A 19,150-nucleotide genomic window follows, 5' to 3' on the forward strand; every position below is an offset into this window, starting at 1 on the left:
TGGCGGAGGACTTGCGCGCCCGGGGCCTTTTGTGTTCGGCCTTGCGGTTCTTTTCCCTCCTGTCTTCGGATTGGCTCGTGGAGGATGTGGGGACGCTTGGGTCCGTCCCGGGGTCCGGCACCTTGTCCTCGGCTGCGCGTTCGTCGGCTGCCTTGTTGAAGCTGTTCACGCCGATTTTGCGGGATGCGGTTTCCCTGTTCTATGCTTCCCGTCTCGCGTGTCGGCAGGCGGTGCTGGGTTCCTCCGTGGAATCTGCTTGGGCTCTGGCTCTTAGGCGTTCTTCACCTTTTTGTCCTCTCCTGTTTGGGGAGTCGGCCGTGGCGCAGTTTATTCAGGCTGCGTCGGCGGCTTGTCGTCCGATGTCGGACTTGTTGGTTTTCCGGGGGTCCCGGGGTGGGTCTTCCCGGAAAGGTCGTGCCAGGGCTCGGGGTTCCTCTCGTCGTGGTAGGCCTCTGGTGTCAGGTTTGGGGTTGGCTCCTCCTGCGGACCCTCCCTCGTCTGGTCGGCGCGGTGTTCGCGCTGTGCGGGGTTCTGGGTCTCGTAAGGGTCGCCGGCCCTTTCGCGGTTTGCCCCCTTGACGGGGCGATGGGGGGGGCGGCTTGCGCTGTTCGCCCGCGCCTGGTCCCACGATTCATGGGCCTTTCGGGTCGTGTCTCGCGGCCTGCGGTGGCGTTGGGTGGCCCCTCCCCCCTTTGGCGGGTCGGGGCTGGCAGGGCAGGCTTCTTCCCCTGCGCTCTGTCGAGTCGTCTTGGAGTGGGTACGCTTGGGCGTCGTCGAAACGATGTCGTCCCTCAGATGGGTTTCCCGTCTGTTTCCGGTTCCGAAACGGGACTGCGCGGACCTGCGGTTCATTCTGGACTTGTCCCGTCTGAACCCCTGGGTTCATTGCCCCTCCTTTCGGATGACTACGCTGTCTCCGGTTCGGCTCCTCTTGGAGCCGGGAGCTTGGATGGTGTCCCTGGACCTCCGGGACGCTTATTGGCATGTCCCGATTCATCCGCGGTTCAGGGACTGGCTCGGTTTTGTAGTGGGGCGTCTGAGTTACCGCTTTCGTTGTCTCCCGTTCGGGTTGAACCTGGCACCTCGCGTGTTCACACGCCTTACACGGGTTGTGGTGGCTCGTTTGCATCTCCTAGGTGTTCGGGTGTTGGCCTACCTCGACGACTGGCTGGTTTGGGCTCCCAGCCAGTCAGCTTGCTTGCTAGCCAGGGATTTGGTTCTTTCCCAGCTCGCCGGGTTCGGGTTCTTGGTGAACTGGAGCAAGTCCCATCTGGTTCCCTCTCAGGTTCGGACTTGGCTGGGTCTCGTGTGGGACTCTCGAACCGCCTCTTTGTCTCTCCCTCCGGAGTCTCTCCTGCGGCTGCGGTCCCGCCTTCGTCTGTTTCTGGAGGGCCCTCGGGTCACCCGGCGGTTGCTCGAGGGGCTGTGCGGGAGCCTGAACTTCGCGATGGTGGTCTAGCCGCCGGGTCGGGTTTGGCTTCGACGGCTGTTCTGGTTCCTTCGGGGTTCCCCCTTCCGCCTCTCTCGCGATCGCAGAGTTCGACCCCCGGGGGACTTGCGTCGGTTGCTGCGTCACTGGCTTCCTCTTCGGGTTTTTCGGGGTTCAGTGCCTTGGCGCCTACCCGAGCCCTCGCTCGATGTGTACACGGATGCGTCGTCTCTCGGCTGGGGTTTTGTGACCAGTGCTCACCAGGCCGGCCAGGGGCGTTGGGATCCGTCCTTCCGTCGAGCTCACAGTATGGTGCGGGAGTTCGCGGCGGTGTGGTTTGCTCTGGGGAGGATTCGGGTGGCCCGCGGATCGACGATTCGGCTCCATTCGGACTGCTCTCCGGTGGTTCATTGCCTGAACCGCGGGGGTTCGATGCGGTCCTTGTCTCTTTGGGGTTGGTCGCTTCGGGTGACTCGTCTGCTGAGTTCTCGGGGTTTGGCTCTCCTGGCGGTTCACGTACGGGGCGTGTCCAACGTCTTGGCCGACGCCCTGTCTCGCTTCGTTCCCCTCTCCACGGAGTGGACGGTTGACGACGAGTCCTTCCGTTGGCTTTGCCAGACGTTCGGGCGCCCCGAAGTGGACCTCTTCGCGTCGGCGTGGTCGCGGCGTCTTCCCGTTTATGCGGCGCCCTTCCCCGATTGCGAGGCCGTCGGGGTCGATGCCTTTCGGCTAGACTGGTCGAGGTGGGGGTTCCTGTACCTCTTTCCCCCGGTTCGGCTGTTGCTCCAGGTCCTGACTCGCTTAGAGACTTACCGGGGGAGAGTTGTCCTTCTGGACCCTTGGTGGCCGGCGCAGCCTTGGTTTCAGGCGCTGGTTGCTCGGTGTCCGAACCCGAGGGTTTTCCCGCGGCTCCGCCTCTTTCAGCAGATCGGGCCGGTACGTCACGTGGCTGGTTCGATCTTCTCCTCGAGTCTTCGCGTATGGTTTTTTTGCCTCGAGTCTATCATCATCTCTATGGTGATCAGGTGGCCTCCTTGTTGGTGTCCCACCTGAGGGCTTCTTCTCGGCGGCAGTATGAAGTTTCCTGGCGGTCCTTCCGTTTCTTTTTGCGTCTTCGTCGTGTTAGCTCCTTGTCTGTTCGGGTGGTCTTGTCCTTCCTCTCGTGGTTGTTTCAGGACCGTCATCTTATGCCTAACACTGTCGCTTCGTATCGTGCGGCGCTGGTGGAGCCGCTTCAGCTTGCTTTCGGTATCGATGTTACGTCTGCGCCGTTTCGCAAGCTGTCTCGTGCATTGTTTCACCTCCGGCCTGCTCAGGCGTCGCCTGAGCCGTCCTGGTCTTTGGACAGAGTGCTTGCTTTCCTTTCATCTCCTCGTTTCGTTGTGGCCCCTTCGGTCCAGGATTGTTTTTCCAAGGCACTTTTCTTGTTGGCTTTGGCCTCTGGGGGTCGGGTAGGGGAGCTTCATGCTCTCCTCCGGCGCAGGGGTTTCTGCTCTTTTGGTCGTGGTGATAGTTTTGTTCGTTTGCAGCCGTCTCCTTCTTTTCTGGCGAAGAATGAGACTGCTGCGTTCCGGAGGGGTCCATGGGTGGTTGATGCTTGGTTGGTCAGGCCGGGGGTGCATCATGTTTTGTGTCCGGTTGCGGCGCTTCGCCGTTATTTGCGCGCCACAGCTTCTGTGTCCGGGGACGCGCTGTGGGTTGATCCGGTTTCCCTTCTTCCCTGTTCGCGGGTTCGGGTCTCTCAGGTCGTCCGCAGGGTTCTTAGGTCCAGCCAGCCTGCGGTCTATCCCCGTGCCCATGACGATCGTAAGTTCGCGGCTCTTGCTGCCGTCTTTGGGAATATGTCTTGGTCTGATATTCGGGCGCAGGGATTTTGGCGGTCGAACAGGGTCCTGGCTGCTCGTTACCTTGTGAATGTCCCTGGGCCTCGTCGGGCCTGTGTTGCTTTGGGTCGGCGGTTGCAGCCAGTTGTCTCGGCTTCGAGTTGAGGGGTGAGCGACGACCGCCTCCCGGGTAAGTCCCTCTTTTTCTGTCTGTGGGTAGTTAGCTCCGGGGAGCCGACGGGGCTCCCCCCAGAAAACCAGCGTTGAATGTAATGAAACGCCATTTTCTGGGTGAGTCCCGGAGGCTCCCCGGCATCCCTCCCTCCCTCCGGTCGGCGGTTTTTCGCGTTTTTGACATCCAGCCTCAAGAACTGAGGTGTGGGTAGCCGGCGCGGGGGGTCTGGGGCTCCCCCTTCCCCCTCCCGGGGAGGGGGGAGCTGCGCAGACAGCGGCGCGGCAGTGTGTGACGTCACACTAGTTTGCTTGTTTTCGGTTGGGGAGTTCTATCCACTAGTTCGGTTTTAGGTAGCAATTTTAACCAGAATAGGGGTTTGTTTTGGGGTGCTTACCTTTCTGGGTGCCTGTTCCGGTCGATGGCAGACATAGAATGCTTCCAACTACACGGGGGCTTCTATAGGCCATTGCTCCCCTTGCCTCTCTGAGGGGGCCCGGTTCTGGCCGTGGTCCCCGGTAGGCCTAAGAACTCCGTACACATGACTGATGCCAAAGTCTGACATTAGCATATCAGCCTGGGATAGCTCCGGGGAGCCTCCGGGACTCACCCAGAAAATGGCGTTTCATTACATTCAACGCTGGTTTTTTCTACAAAAAAGTCAATACTTTGCATCACAGTAGTCACCCCTTTACATCCCAGCATCATTAGCATCTTTAAACAAAAAAAATAATTTATTTGCATCGTCAGAGGCGTTCAAGAATGTGCGAGAAGCAGAGTGACCCCACCATGTGGTGGTGTCGTTATTCAAACAAGCACTCGCCAAACGAGACGAATTATCGGCGATCGGGGCGATCGTTACCCAAATTGCTCGCCAATTGAGGCGCTCGTCACTCGAGATTCTACTGTACCTCTCTGTGGATGTAAATTTAGAAAATAGTGATAAAACAATAAGTGAACATCAGAGGATAAAACAGAAGCGTCAGCAAAGTCAAACATCAGGCGTCATCAAGTGCCTGACCAAGCCTAGCAGAGCACCTCCACTCAGTGAAATGATAAATATTCACTTATTTTTGTGTTCTTCTTACACTTTGCATACAAATTAATAATTATATAATAAAAAAAAAAAATTGATTTTTTTTAGTTTTTTAGTCCACAGGCAGGTATGACCATTTCTCCATAACTGCTGCCTAAGGATTAAAAAGTTTCTTAACAACCCAAAAATTGCTATTGGGCAAGGCTCTGGCTAAAGTGTGTTAAAGAATATCCACATGGGTAAAAATCTGGCTAAACAAGGTGGGGGTTAGGTAAGACGGGTCATGAAGGAGTTTCAGGCAATCCTGCACACCAAAAATTGTAAACATGTAACTTGTCCCCTATTTTTTGCATAAATGCTTGTGTTAACAAACATTTAGCTTCTCTCATCTTTCACGTTATTTAAAATCGGATAGCAGTGATGTGTATATGTGATCCAAAGAGTGATTGTGAACAATATCTATCAGTCAGCCTCTTTGCTATTAGAGGTAGCAAACAACACTCCTTCACTTTTTAATGTGATGGAAATTTGGTATGTTGTTTATATTGTCTGGTATTGCAAAACCATGTACATGTATTTACATTTTTTTATGGTAAAATGGATGGAATGGGTTGATTATGTATAAATAATGAAGGGAGGAAGGCGAGGAAGGAGGCAGCTGGTGGTGATGAGCGAAGCATTGCTAACCACTACCTTTTATCTCTCAAAATCCCTTCCTGGGGGATTATTTTGTGGCCCCAAAAATATACATGTTATTTATGATTATCATATTGATAAATATTATATTTCTCCTATCTTTCATGTTATTCAGAACTGAATAGCACAGGTTTATTTGAGCTGGAGAATGCTGTAAATATTATCTGGGTATTGGCCATTTGCTTTGTCGATGGGTGACAACAGCACGCTCCTAAATTTGTTACATGATACAAGTTTCTTATGTGATTTATGGATACTGATGTTACAAAATTCTGTATCCTTGGTTATTATTTAACATTATCTATAATTAAAAGTGTAGTTAGGTTGATAGGTTATACTGTATATATATAAATATAGAACTGAAATATTGGTGAAGAAGGCGTGATATATTTTTAAGGATGAAGGAGTGTATATTTGTTGATGGAGGAAGAAGTGTATATTTGTTGATGGAGGAAGAAGTGTATATTTGTTGATGGAGGAAGAAGTGTGTATATGTTGATGGAGGGAGATGCTATATATGCTAATATATATGCATATATGTTGATGGATGGAGGCGCACATATATGTTGATGGAGGGACACGCACATTTATGTTGATGGAAGGAGGCGCACATTCCAGTATATGTTGATGGAGGGAGGCGCTCTTACATGTTGATGGCAGGAGGAGTTGTGTATGGCAGGATGTAGTAACAAATAGAGGGAGGAGTAGCTAATATGTTACTCGTGCATAATTTTCAATTTTATTTACTTTACAGTATTCATTATAAAATATTGGGGGAATGTGTTGTGCATAAAATGCAAGAAGACAGTGGTGAAGGAAGGGAAGAGGCAGCGGTGACTGTGTCAATAGTATTTGGCAGGCAGCCATTTTCAGTGGCTGTGAACAGTGCTGGAACGAGGGTTTGGGAACTACGTATACCCTGATTTTGTAAACTTAGGCACACGCTAAAGCTATATACTGTACAAGATTCAGGTTTAGGGTTCACAAATAGGTCTTTCCATAATTATAATAAACAAGTGATTTTAAATGGAAGAAACTTAACAAACCATAGCTAATAAATGCCTCCGTTAGTACAGAAATTGAACATAAAAAACCTTGAAATTGAGATGCTGACATATGCCATATACAATACAACCTCAATTCAAAGAACTGTAGTATATGGGGCCAACCCCAGTTCGTTACAGTGAGGGATTTGTTGCAACTTGAGATGCCTACAGGATGCATTTCCCACACCCTATGGGCTAATTGATCTGTCTTATTAAGCTCCTTTTTCCCTCTCTGCTCATCTCCTTCCTGATGAGGTGTAGCAGGTGTTGGGCATGTTCTGAACATATTTTCAGTCACTGAAATTTGGTATTCCAGCTTTCCTCCTGCCATATGTGCAGAATGGACCCATCCTGGACTTGGTCACTACATACTCCCTGGAGTTTCATTGCCATAGATAAAAAATCTACTCCACTTGTGTCCACACTTGGACTTTGTTGGCCAGAGGGAAGATGATGATGATGATGATAAGCATTCTCTTCTGGTTCAATCACGTCGCATATCGGTGGGAAAGAGGAGCGACACTAAGAGGCTAATCCTTGATGTCATAGGCTATACCAAGAAGAGGATAATTCTCAATGTTTCGACCTATACCAAGAAGAAAATCCTCTATCTCGTGCTGTACCAAGAAGAGGATAATCCTCGATGTCTCTAGTTATACCAAGAAGAGGATAGTTCTTGATGTCTTGGGCATCCATAAACACATTCTTTGCCCAACCATTATGATGACCAACATGTCCATTGTTCACCATTTGGTTGTGAAATGCCTATGGGCATTTACCCATCCATCTGAAGATCCAGAACTGGCTGGGGTTTTATTTCAATAACACCTAATTTCAGATTCTCCCCTTCAGCTTAAATTTGGCTCCCAGGGTTTCTATCAGTCTTGGAACATATTGGCAGTGCTGGCCAGTTTTGGCTTTCTTACTTGATTGGGACTGGTATGTGAGGTATCATGGCATTCTCCCTTTTCTTGGATATAGCTCTCTCCCAGTTAGCTTGTCATCATCTTGTGTTCTTAGAAAGCTTTCCTTCTCATGCCAGGAGAACCAGAACATCTGGGTTTAACTCAGTTTTGTAAGTGGCGAATTCTTTTGGTTGCATCTTCCTGAAGCTGTTGAATTGATTTTCACCATTCATATGCTCTTTGCCAGCTCTGGGATTGCCACTTGTGGGTCTTGTGATTTTGAGAGGTCTTTGGAGTTTCCTATGGTGGCTTTTTGAGCTTCGGTGCTTTGGAGTCCTCCAGCTCCTTGCCTTGAGCTTTATACTTGCATGTCTGGTGAGGGTTGGAGCTTTATCTTCTGCTTTCACCATGTTGGTTCCCAACATTTTTGTTGCTGTCTCCCTGTCTCCACTTCATTGTTTCAGTGATGTTTTTTCCTTAAGAGGGGAGATATCTCCAGGTCTTTCTTATGGTGTTAAATACAGTACTGCCCAAACCTTGTCTTCTTACTTCTTGAAATTTTGTCCCAACAATGGTCAGCATTTGCAGAGTGTTGAATGTGCCTGGCTGTGATGGATATATGACCATGAAGATTATGACGACAATTGACCTTACAGTCAAGTCAATTACCAGGGAAGATTGACCCCCAGGCAATTCTGCAGCAACAGAAGAGCTATCAAAATTAACAGATGATCAACAGGTAATTGGATATGCGGCATATTCCATATGCCTCATGTAGATGTCTTTGCATTCACATGAAAGTACACATTCACTGTTTATGCAGCACTCTCCCTCAGTTGGGATGCTTTTTCCATGAATGCACTGTCTCAACTGGAACCCATTTGAAGTCGATTTATCCTATTTAGTTCAAGATGTTTTTGACTAGCTTCCTTGTGGCCATTTCATTATAAGAAGAGGGCTTATTTCCAGCTCTGCTTATAATGCTGCTATTTGATTTCTTTTCCTGAACTTCTTATGCTGAGGATCAGCCTTCAGTTATATGAAAACTACCTGGCACTCCAGTGATTTTCATGTGTGATGTTTCTAGGGCAGGTCTATAGCAGCTTTTATGGAGAGCAGGTGGCTGTGACCCTTATTCATCACTTCAAGACATCATCAGCCAGGAGGTGGCTTGATATCCTGCCTTTTTCAGCCTTACAGTCTTGTCATTTCTTGCAGCTTTTTGAACCGGTATCTCATGCCCAATATTATATATTTGTCCCGGAGCTGCTATGGATGAGTTGCTTCTTTCAGTCTCAATCTGTACAGCTTTACATTCCTTAAGCCTGGGAGGGCATATTATTATATTATACTCATCTTTCCCTTTCTTCTTTAAAACCCACTTGTTTCCTCAATACTATGCTGTATTTGCTTTTCTTTCTTCATTTTCATATCTCTCCTCTTTTGAAAATATTTCCCTGAAGACTATCTTCCTCTATGTTTTTATAACAGACTTATGGGTTAGTAAGCACCATGCTCCTTTTCATCACTCTTGGTTTATTTTCTTTGGTTGTTGGGACTCCTTTACATGTCTTTATTCTTAGCCAAGCATTGGATCTTAAAGGCAAGGTCCTATCTTGATCAAAACCTCGTTACATCATCTTACAGTGCCCCATTCCAATTGTCCTGTGGCATTTCTGTTTCTGAATCTTCACACATGATTATGTGTATTAAAGCCCATGTCAGTTGTGTCAAAGAATGGATAAGCTGGGCGAGCCACAGTGTATTTATGGGGCCATGATCTTTGAGATTTTGGCATGCTGAAGGCATTCTTTTTGTTGGTATCTTGTGTTGTCATCAGTGGTCAGGGTTTAGGAAGTCCAGGTGAATGTTTGCCTCCCGGTACCCTTCCAAGGTTTCCCACCTGCATCGGTAGTGTGGCCTTGGGCAGGCTTTCATCATGATGACCCTTTTCTCTTCAGGCGAGGTCGGGTCCTGGGGGATGCGGCTGCTGTTCCTCCTGCCGCTTCTCCCTCTGCAGCTTCTGTTAACATCACTCTGCAGCCCAGGTGAGCCTTACCCTTGTTGTATTTAGGGTGGCTTCTGCTGAGACTTGCTTTAGGGAGCACCCAAGTGCGATAGCTCAGAAATTTTGCTTGAAGTGCATATGAAAAGCGCTTTTCTGAGGAGTACACTTGGTTGCTCCCATTTCCACTCTTTCTTCCCTGTCTCACCTGTGCTTGGTGGTGGTTTACTCATAGCATAGGATTCAGGTGGAATGTTAGGAGGATGGGTTGGTAGGCTTCGTTGTGGTGCAGTTACAGCTACCTGGTTGCATTTGGCGGTTGTGATCTATTTTGGGTTGTTAGGCAATTAACCTGAGTGCAGCTTGGCGATATATGTTGCCAAGTTGTGCCTAAGAAGGCTTTTGAGTTTATGTAATGCACTTTTCTGTGAACATTCTGAACTGGATTGTGTGTTCTCCAGTGACTCCCCAGCACCAGTATGACCCAGTGAGGACAGTTTGAAAAAATTCCCTGCCGTGCTGATGCAAAATTTTAATTTGCCCTAACTCAGAAGCAGAAGTCGGTAGGATCTTGATTGCCTTTGGAAGCAACCGAGTATACTGCTCAGAAAAGTGCTTTTCATATGTATTCAGAGCCAGATATTTTGTTAATATGTCTTCATGCTTGTACAGTGCCCTGTTATGTACCTTCTGATCTTTTGTATTAAAATTTCCAAAGGTGTAAAATGCAGTTATAGTTATCTTAAGTTATTGATTGTTTGATACTCTCTTCATACATTTTAATTGAATTTACGTGTATTAACAAGTTGTTTAATGGAGTAGAATGCTAGTTTTGATGTATGATTATGAAATGGAAATTGATATTAGACGATTAACTAGTGGTGCAAGAAGTGGTAATTGAAAAATACACATCATTGTTTTAAGGATTGTAAAGGTTATAAGTTACTTAAGAATATGATAAAGCCTCCAGGATGTTTTGGGTATGCAGACCAATGCACTGCATATTCCTATGTCTTGCAGGGTTTGACCAAACAATGCAAAACAGCATATATAAAGACTGATCTTCAAGTTGAGATGAGCTTCCTAATGTTACTTTTCAGGTAGACAATATTACTGTACTTTGTTTATAAATATTCAGCATTTATACAGTCAGATGATCATGAGTGATCATCTAACTGTATAATTTTCTTGCGTTGGTGCTTGTTTATCTGTGATGCTACATATAATGAATGGCCATTTTATATATACATGTATATAATTATAATATCTAAAAACCTTTTACTATATTGTTCCTCTCGTTGAGCTATGCCACACAATGCAAGACCCTTTTTTAGCCCAGAAAAAGTTTTTTTCATGTCGAGTCATGCCATGTCAATCTCTGCCAATGGATCGGAGATTTTTTCAAACTATCTTTCTTCAAACTAGAAAAGAATCACATTCTTTGTCCAGTAGTGGATTATTTGAGATTCTACTGCTGGGCTTTGTTCTTGAATCCTTTCTCTATGCTGCCATGCATGAAAGCTTTGCTATCCCAGTTGATCCACAGGGTTATAAAGCTTAGTCGCCACATATCTACCCTAAAACTTGTATTTTGTAGCGAGATGCTGCATTAACAGCTATTTCCTCGTATGTCCACTGGCAACATTTGGACCCAAAATGGCTGGAAAGTCAACAGGGCCCTCACAGTCAGGTACATTCCTAATCTACCACATTCTTGTCCACTGTACCACCATTGGGCAACTGTCAAGTGTGAGGTCAACGGTTCCAATCTACACGGTTCCCCTTGTCATGTATAAGAGCATGTTTTCTATTATTTACATAGTTTAGTCCCTTTTTGGGGCACCTTGGGGAATAAACTGAGAGGGTAACTATGTAGAGGTGCAAACTCAAGAAATATTGTGTTGAAGTGTAATGAATAGGCACTGTTCCATACCTTGCTATCGTGTTATTTATATCAGAGATATGCAGGGGTGGCTTGAGTGTGAGGTGGGTTCCTTTCCTGACAATTTTTGAAGGAGAGTTGAGTGTATTGTTATTTCCTTTGGTTTGTTGTTTCATCTCGGTAGTGGGTAAACCTCTGATCCGGACGAGCTTTCCCACCATATGGAAGGGACAAGATTATTAAAGAGGGTACTTGGCCCTTGGTGTGCTGAAATTGTCCCCAGAATCCTGAGTCGGTGTCCTTTGTGGGTAACAAACTGAGGAAAGCTACCCAGGTGCAACCCAGAAAGTGATATTTTATTTTACTCAATACTTTATTTTAGATATTTGCCGTCTCCACACTCTTCTAAAAACATGCAATACTTACACATAGTTTTATATATATTTATTGTCAGTGCTTTCATGGGATAATTACTTTTCAAGACGCATATTTAATACTGTATATATTTACTTATATATAATATTTTCTGCCTTTGTATTATAAGCTTCATTTTTAAACAATACTTTCTGCAAATATACTTCAATGCATTTCCTTTAATGCTTCTTTAATATTACTGCTTAATGTGTCTGCAGAGTTGGCAGTTGCAGCAAGAGTAACAAACCAGAGGTGCAGCCTCCAGACCTGTGGATTCATCACGATCATCTGGAACTTAAAAACTTTGACAAGGGTGAACGCAGTAGTTCACCAAATCATGCGGCCATTATTAACCACACAGGTCAGAGCAAAATTAGTGAATAGCTTACGTAATTAAATTAATTTTTGTTTTTCGCATAGATGAGCGTAACCATCATCTCCTAAAAGGATTATAATGAGATCTGATATGCACATGACCTTTGATTATACAGTACATGTACTATTTTTTTGGTTTTGGGGATTTATAGATCTGGTATAAGTTGTGAGAAGAATTGTATTTTTAATTCGAAACAGCAAGTTAGATGTAGACTTATGCTAATTGACATTTTAGTGTATGGGGGCTATAACAAAATCTAATGGATACACAGTGCTAGTTATTTATAAGGAAGGGATGAGCCTAAATCAGAAAGGTCTGTAAACATGTGAGAGACTAAGCAAGAACATTGTATTGATAAATAGCTTCACATTCTTTATATAGAAACAGTTTGAGAATGGTAAAACATTGTTAGGATTGCCTTTATTCTGTTCAAAGGTGATGTTGCATTTAATGGATTCAGGTTCTCTGCACTTCCTTTCAATGTTGTTTTCTTCTTTGATAATGAGTTTAACATTCTTAAAATTCAGTATGATGCATTTGTTACTATACATTGTTAAATTACTTCAGAGTATTGTGTATGCTCCTCCCATTTTATTAGTTCTGCCTTGTGTGTGTGTGTTACATTATACATAGATACAATGAGCAGCACTTGGTAAATTTTAAGGATGCTAATCTTATTATCAAAGCATAAGGAATTTAAAACACAATTTAACAGAATTAAGAACATTTTCAATCTACTTGCCAAGCTGTTACTAGGAAGATACCAATTGAAAAGAGCATTTATTAATATTAGTTCTTGCTTAATCTCTCACAGGTTTCCAGCTGTGTCTAATTTGACTCTATCTAGTTGCTTTCTTTATAAGCCACTAACCCTATATATATTTTTGTTAGATACGATAAAACCCATGCAAGAAAAATGTTATCATAAATATATTTGTCTCCCAACTTATTACAGTATGTCTTAACTTCATGCAGTATGGAATAAGATGTTCGTAGTGGAGGACATTTTAACAATGCGCCAACCAAATTTCTTCGTATCTGCAATGCCTGTTCATAGTATCATGTGTTTATCTATTTGGCTGTTTGCAGGGAATCAGCACCAGCTTTTGGACCCTACTATTATTACTATTACTGTATAGCTATAGTTTGGTGTGGCATTATCTCTTAAAGGCACCCTTGAGAGTAAAATATTTTTCGTGTGTGTGCGGTAAGGGAGGTCATTGTATTTTTTCTTTTCCATCAGCCATATTGTGTGGGATGAAAAACGTGTGTTTGGCAGCTGGTGTTTCCTTGCTGTTTACTCTTAAAATGATGCTCTCTCATTTCATGAATGCTTTAAGATCTATTTTTTTTTGTTCCATTTTGCATTAGTGCCATAATTTTATTTTGTTTATAAATGATATGTAATCCAGTTTTTTTCATACTGTACTAGGATCTCGTAGTACAGTTGGCTTCATTCTTGAATTCGCAATCGGGAATCCCTGTTCGATTCCCAGATGAGACAAATAGTTGGACATGTTTCCTTTCGTGTAATGCTATTGATCATCTAATAAAAAATACGTACCCAGGAGTTAAGCAATTGTTATGGTCTTGCATCCTGGGAAGGATCAGTAGTACCTTGATACAAACCTAAAGTATATGTATATACACAGGCTCCCTGTCCTCAACAAAACCAATTATTAAATTATCATAATAAACACATTGTTTAATATCATAGTGATTATTTACTGAAAGTCAGATTGATATATTTATGACAAGATTTGTTTAGTGAAAATAGGAATTAGTGTAATTTGAACTTTAAATTGAAATAGGACTAGGTAAAGGGTTTATGTATGAGAGAAAAAGTTTGTGTTGGAGATGGGACTTGCATATTGGAGGTAGGATATGTGTAGTTGATATAGTACCTGCAGAGCAGAGCTAATTTATATAGTGTCCCGGTAGTATAGTGCATTATCTTAACGGTCTCGATAGTACAGTACAGACAGGTTCGTTCTCGGCGCACAATCGAGAATTCGGAGTTAGAATCCCGAGTGGACAGAAATGGCCTCTGTTCACCTAGCAGCAAGTAGGTATTCAGGAGTTAGTCAGCTTGTTGTGGAGTTACAACCTGGGCAGGGTCAGTAATTTGACCTTGGGGAGGGGGGGGGGACCTCGATAAAAGCTTAATATGTATGAATACACTCTGGCTTCCTCTCCCCCAACACAGTGAATTATTATTATAGTGTAGAAAACTTGTGCACTGGAGATATGCCATTTCAAGTGGAAAAATTAAAGATTTCTTTGGTGGAGAAGCAATTTACTTGGTGGAGAGAGGGCCTGTATATTTCCATCCAGTTTGTTTCACAACAGACCCTTGCAAGTCATAAAAAGCCTACCAGAGGCCAAAACCTGGTCACCTCACAGGGGCACAAGGGACGGATGATTAAAGATCACTTAAAACCAAGGAAAAAAAAGCATTAGAATGTTAGATCAAACCAAAACAGGCAACAGCTAGTTAAATAAATATAAAAAACCCATAAAAACTAAAAAATTAAAAAAATAAATAAACCCAAAATAAAGTAGTACAGGCATACCTCAGAATAAGAGTTTAATCCGTTCCTGGAGACGCCTCGCCTTCCGAAAACTCGCATTCCGAAGTTAATTTCCCCATAAGAAATAAAGGGGAATGAATTAATCCGTTCCTGACTACCCCAAAAACCCCACATCAAACTAAATTTTTATACCTAATTTACCTAATTCATCTAAATAAACCTACAAAACTGTGTTCCAGTTATTACTTACCTTGCTGTCGAGTGTTGTAGGCGTATGGAAGATGGTGAGGAGGGGGGAGGAGGAGAGGAGTTACTGTTTGGAAGGGGAGTCCCCTTCCATAATCACATCACATAACCCCATGCCTTGTAACACTATGGATACCACTTCTCTTTCTAAATTTTTCAAACCAGCCCCTGCTTGCCTTAAACTCTTTCTTATCTGCATCACTCGTTGCAGGGGTATTCTTTAGAAGGTCTTCGTGCAACACCCTGGCTTTCTCACAAATAATGGCCTCCGAAACACTATCACCCCTCAACTCCTTGTCGTGTATCCAAATTAATAACAACTTTTCCACTTCTTCAAGTATTTGTGGTCTTTGTGCCGTTAATGTTCTTACTCCTTTTGCCTCTTTAGCACCCATAATCTTATTTTTCTTCTTAAGTATAGTGCATATTGTTGATGTGGCTTTGTTGTACTGCCTACAAAGTTCAACAACACGTGTACCGTTCTCATGCTTCCGAATGATCTCTTGTTTCTCCTCTATTGTCATCCTCACATGAGCTTTCTGGCCTTTATCCTTACCACTGGCTTTCTTGGGACCCATGGTGAGATATATAATAACAAATTATATAGACAAATCACCAAAAATCCAACAAAACACTGAAAATCCGCGAGAAGAATTGATGTGGGGGTAGTCACTGAGCGCGAGACAATAATAAACTGAGGGGCGGAGGGGCGACGAACGCGCTAGGTCGGCTGTACGCGTATCAACAAACTCGCGTCCAAACTCGCCTCCCGAAGTAACCCTCGCCTTCTGAGACAAATTTTTGGAGTAAATACACCTCGCCTTCCGAAAACCTCGCATACAGGGACAATCGCATTCCGAGGTACCACTGTATAGGGTAAAATCAGTACATAGAAAACTGTTGTCTGTTTGGTTCATGCTACCTTTCCAGTGGATTTTTTTCTTCAGTTCCTACAGTGATGAATCCTTTGCTTCGTGTGCCTCTGTGAGAAGACCAGGTTTTGGCCTCTGATCTCTGGTAGTTTTTTAAAGATTTGCAAGGGCCTGGTGTGACTCAAATTGGGTGGAGCTATCCAGGAACAACCCATCCTCGACTCAAGTCGATTACATCCAGCGGTCGACCCTACAGACACATTCATAAATTTTTACATGCTGTTCATTCAAAATGGGAATTTTCTCAAATATAAATTAATATTATAATATATTAGCATATTGTGCATATATATAGGCATAGGTTAGGTTAGGTGTATAGGTTCTGTTGGCGATTATTTGCATTTGTAGTACGTGGGGTGAAGCATTTACAGTGTTGTTGTTTGAACAAAATTCGTCAGTGATGCACCTGTTCCAGAAGTGTTCAAACATCATCAGTTGTGAGTTGTGTGTAAACCGTTTTTCATTCATAAACAGGGGGTTTGGCAGGTGCATGGAATCACTTTTGGGTCTTTAGAGGATGGGCTGCCAGGAAGTTGCATTAGGGAGCAACCAAAGGACCCACTAGAAAGAGGTGTTTCATTGCATTCAACACTGTTTTTTTTCCATTGCATGAACTCTTCCTGTCCTGGTTTAAGTAACCCCTACCTCCTAAGCATTCCATTAACTAAGTACTTTTCAGTAAGTTAACTGGGATGTGTGTATGAGGGGGGGTTGGGCACTGTGGTGTTATGTACATACATGTGAGCCAATAGCATTGCAAAGTCACTTTTCCCAATTTCTAAGCTTTTCTGTGTATAACAGATGACAGGCAACTTTCATGACTAAATCAATTACTGCAAGAAAAGAAGGTACAAGTCTTATATGACTTGTTTCTGAGCTATCCTAATTAGTTGCTTCGTAATGCAAGGACCTTTTTAGATGTCCTTGTTGAGTCATACTGGTGTTAGAGAGGTACTGGAAAATGTTAAATCATACCTGGAGTGATCTGTAGGAGGTTCATTTATATATACTCAAAGCCTTTCCATGAACTACTTGCCATCACAAAAAATGACAATGTCACTAACTTCCAGTTGGTCTACCGTTATCTCCCTGGATCCAAATAGAAGTACTTACACCACAACAGGGGTTCGCTATCTTGAACTGTTTTACATTCCCTTGACCTGAAAATATACTCATGAGCACAGGATTGAAGGGATGGAAAAGAGGACCCCCATAAAGATTGAGTGCTCTGTCTAAAATGGAGCTATTCATTAAATACTTCAAGACTTATTTCTAAATTATTTTGCTTGCATGCTGTCTAGGACAAGATGCACACTCAAAGCTAAAATAATAAAATTGAGCGAAACTTGCCTGTCCTGCAGAGGTGTGCTAGTGGAAGCTGCTGGGGCAGGAATCGGCAGGGTAGTCACACATTCCTGAACTCAGATCCCACCAGAAGATTGTTCGTCAGGTAGAAAGCCTATCCAAGGCTGCACATTTTTCTAAACAATTTTTTTGTCTTGAAATCAAGGCTTGGCATTTTCTTTGATGGAAAGTAGCACTTGGAAAGGTCTTGAGTATGAATAAACGTTCTAGAAGTCAATCCACCCTGGATCAAGCATTTCCTCAGTATCTTTCTAGCACCAGTGTAACTCGACAATGATGTTTGGAAAGATTCCTGCTATACCAGTGCAGAATCCAGACTGGACCTGACTAAGCATGATCTTAATCATGCAACTATTCAGATTTTACCTTAAGAATCAATTGAGGATCCTGGTTAGAAAGGAAATACAGTATTCATATATATTAAATGGTTTGATTTTTATTTAGCAAAATAATTTTCTTATTTAATATATAAAATTCTGTTGCATTTTCTAGTATAGTATATGTATATTATTTAATTCCATTTTGTGTTTTCCTTTGAGTTATTGTCAACTTAAAATGACTGGAGTTTGTGAAGTGCTGTGCCTGTCATGTGTTAATGTGTCTGTGGCGTAACCTAAATTCTTGGATATGGAGCATTTGAATTTGCAGCAGTTAAAGAAAGAAATATAATTTGAAAATAGTTAATTATCATAAATAATATAAAATTTTCTTGTATTTAAAATGTTATCTTTACCTTGCATTGGATAATTTCTTATCTGACTCGGCTTTTGTGTCACAAGAAAGGTGAATGAGAAATTATTTACAAATATATAATATACTTTTAATATTTTCCATGCAATTCATTTATTATCTCGATCTTAAGTGTACAATAGTAGCCAATGACGTACTTTAGATAAAATAAATGACAAAATTAATAAACCTATATTTGGTATTACTTTTAGAAATCATGTGAAAAAATTTAATTACAAATCGATAAATTTCTTCAAATTTTATTTTAAAGCTTTAATGTATAAAGTAAGTTCAGCTTATAATTGTAGTCTTCAGATGTTCCACATTAGCTTACTAGCAACTGTTCATGCTGTCTCTGTGGGTGTAGATAAGTGCTTGGAGTGTAACCCCTTTGAAACAACTTTCACAGTGGTGGTGGTGTCGGCTATCCAAGATTTTGCCTCGCTGATTACACAAGTACAGTATTCAAAATTGGTAATGATTGGGATAATTATTTAAATTCCAGAATCAATAGAGCATAAAGTTAGAGTGTAAGTTCTGTAGACACCACAACCTATGTTGCTTGCGTAGATAATGTTGAATGCGCAAACTCCTACAGGACCTGAGTATGAACCTGATGACAAGAACACGACTTACACTTCTACCTCTACCCTCGACCGCCGCACCCCTTACCAGTCAACCTATCTCCGTAAGTTACTTCCTATCCTGCTGAAGCTTGCTTCCTTTCTATGCTAGTTTTAGCCTTATCTATATATAATTGTTAGTTAAGGTCTGCCATTTAAGAATACAGTACAAGTTAATTCACCTCCTCAGTCCACATGTAATGAAAAAACAATTAAATAAAAGAATATTAATATTAATCAAAATTTAATTGTTTTTATGATTATGGAGAGGAAAAATGATGCATGAATACTGGTACAGAGATTCAAGGTTTGGTTAGTATTTGTATTTTTTCTTTAGTTTGTAAAATGTAAGGCAAGTTTAAATACAGAAGGCATGTTTTGGCCTTTCCCTTTGACATCCTTTGTTGTAACATTATAGCAGTTTTGTTAGGTATTACAGTAAAAGCTGCATTATTGTTTAAAACTGTTGTATCATTTGAACCTACAATGTAATGTTACTGTAGTTCTGTTTTAGTTGCGTTTCATTTTCTTTGTAAAGAAAATCTGCACCATGGTAGTTCTCTATAGCTATCTTGCTGAGATAACTGGCTCTCCCTTTACTGGGTCACATCAGCCACAAGAGCTGTATAGGGCCTACTGGGGGATCAGAGCCACAACCTGGCCCCCCCCCCTTCACAGAGGCACAACCTGCCCCCCCCCCCTTCACAGAGGCACAACCTGCCCCCCCCCCCCCCTTCACAGAGGCACAGCGTGTGGAGGGATTATTACTATCATCCTCACCAAGAAAACATTCCAGAAAGTAAGTAAAGCAAATTGGACAACTGCAAGGTTTTGCAGAAATGAAGTGTTGAAATGGCCAAATGACTCTGCAAACATTTCACTCGGAAACTAGCTCAAGCCCCTCTATTTAAAACTGATTACCAACAGGTGGCAGCACCAC

General features: G+C 43.2%; 1 protein-coding gene across 1 annotated transcript in view; it reads left to right on the forward strand.

The window, feature by feature from the left end:
• LOC123766238 (neogenin protein frazzled) overlaps positions 1-19,150 on the forward strand; it is a gene marked incomplete at its 5' end in the record, with an annotated part of 79,128 nt that overhangs the window by 35,046 nt on the left and 24,932 nt on the right. The window contains 3 exon segments of the mRNA XM_045755259.2: positions 9,069-9,155; positions 11,627-11,769; positions 18,186-18,275. Of these exon segments, the coding sequence (XP_045611215.2) occupies positions 9,069-9,155; positions 11,627-11,769; positions 18,186-18,275 (320 nt within the window).

The sequence above is a fragment of the Procambarus clarkii genome, chromosome 9, assembly GCF_040958095.1.
Source record: "Procambarus clarkii isolate CNS0578487 chromosome 9, FALCON_Pclarkii_2.0, whole genome shotgun sequence".
NCBI lineage: Eukaryota > Metazoa > Arthropoda > Malacostraca > Decapoda > Cambaridae > Procambarus > Procambarus clarkii.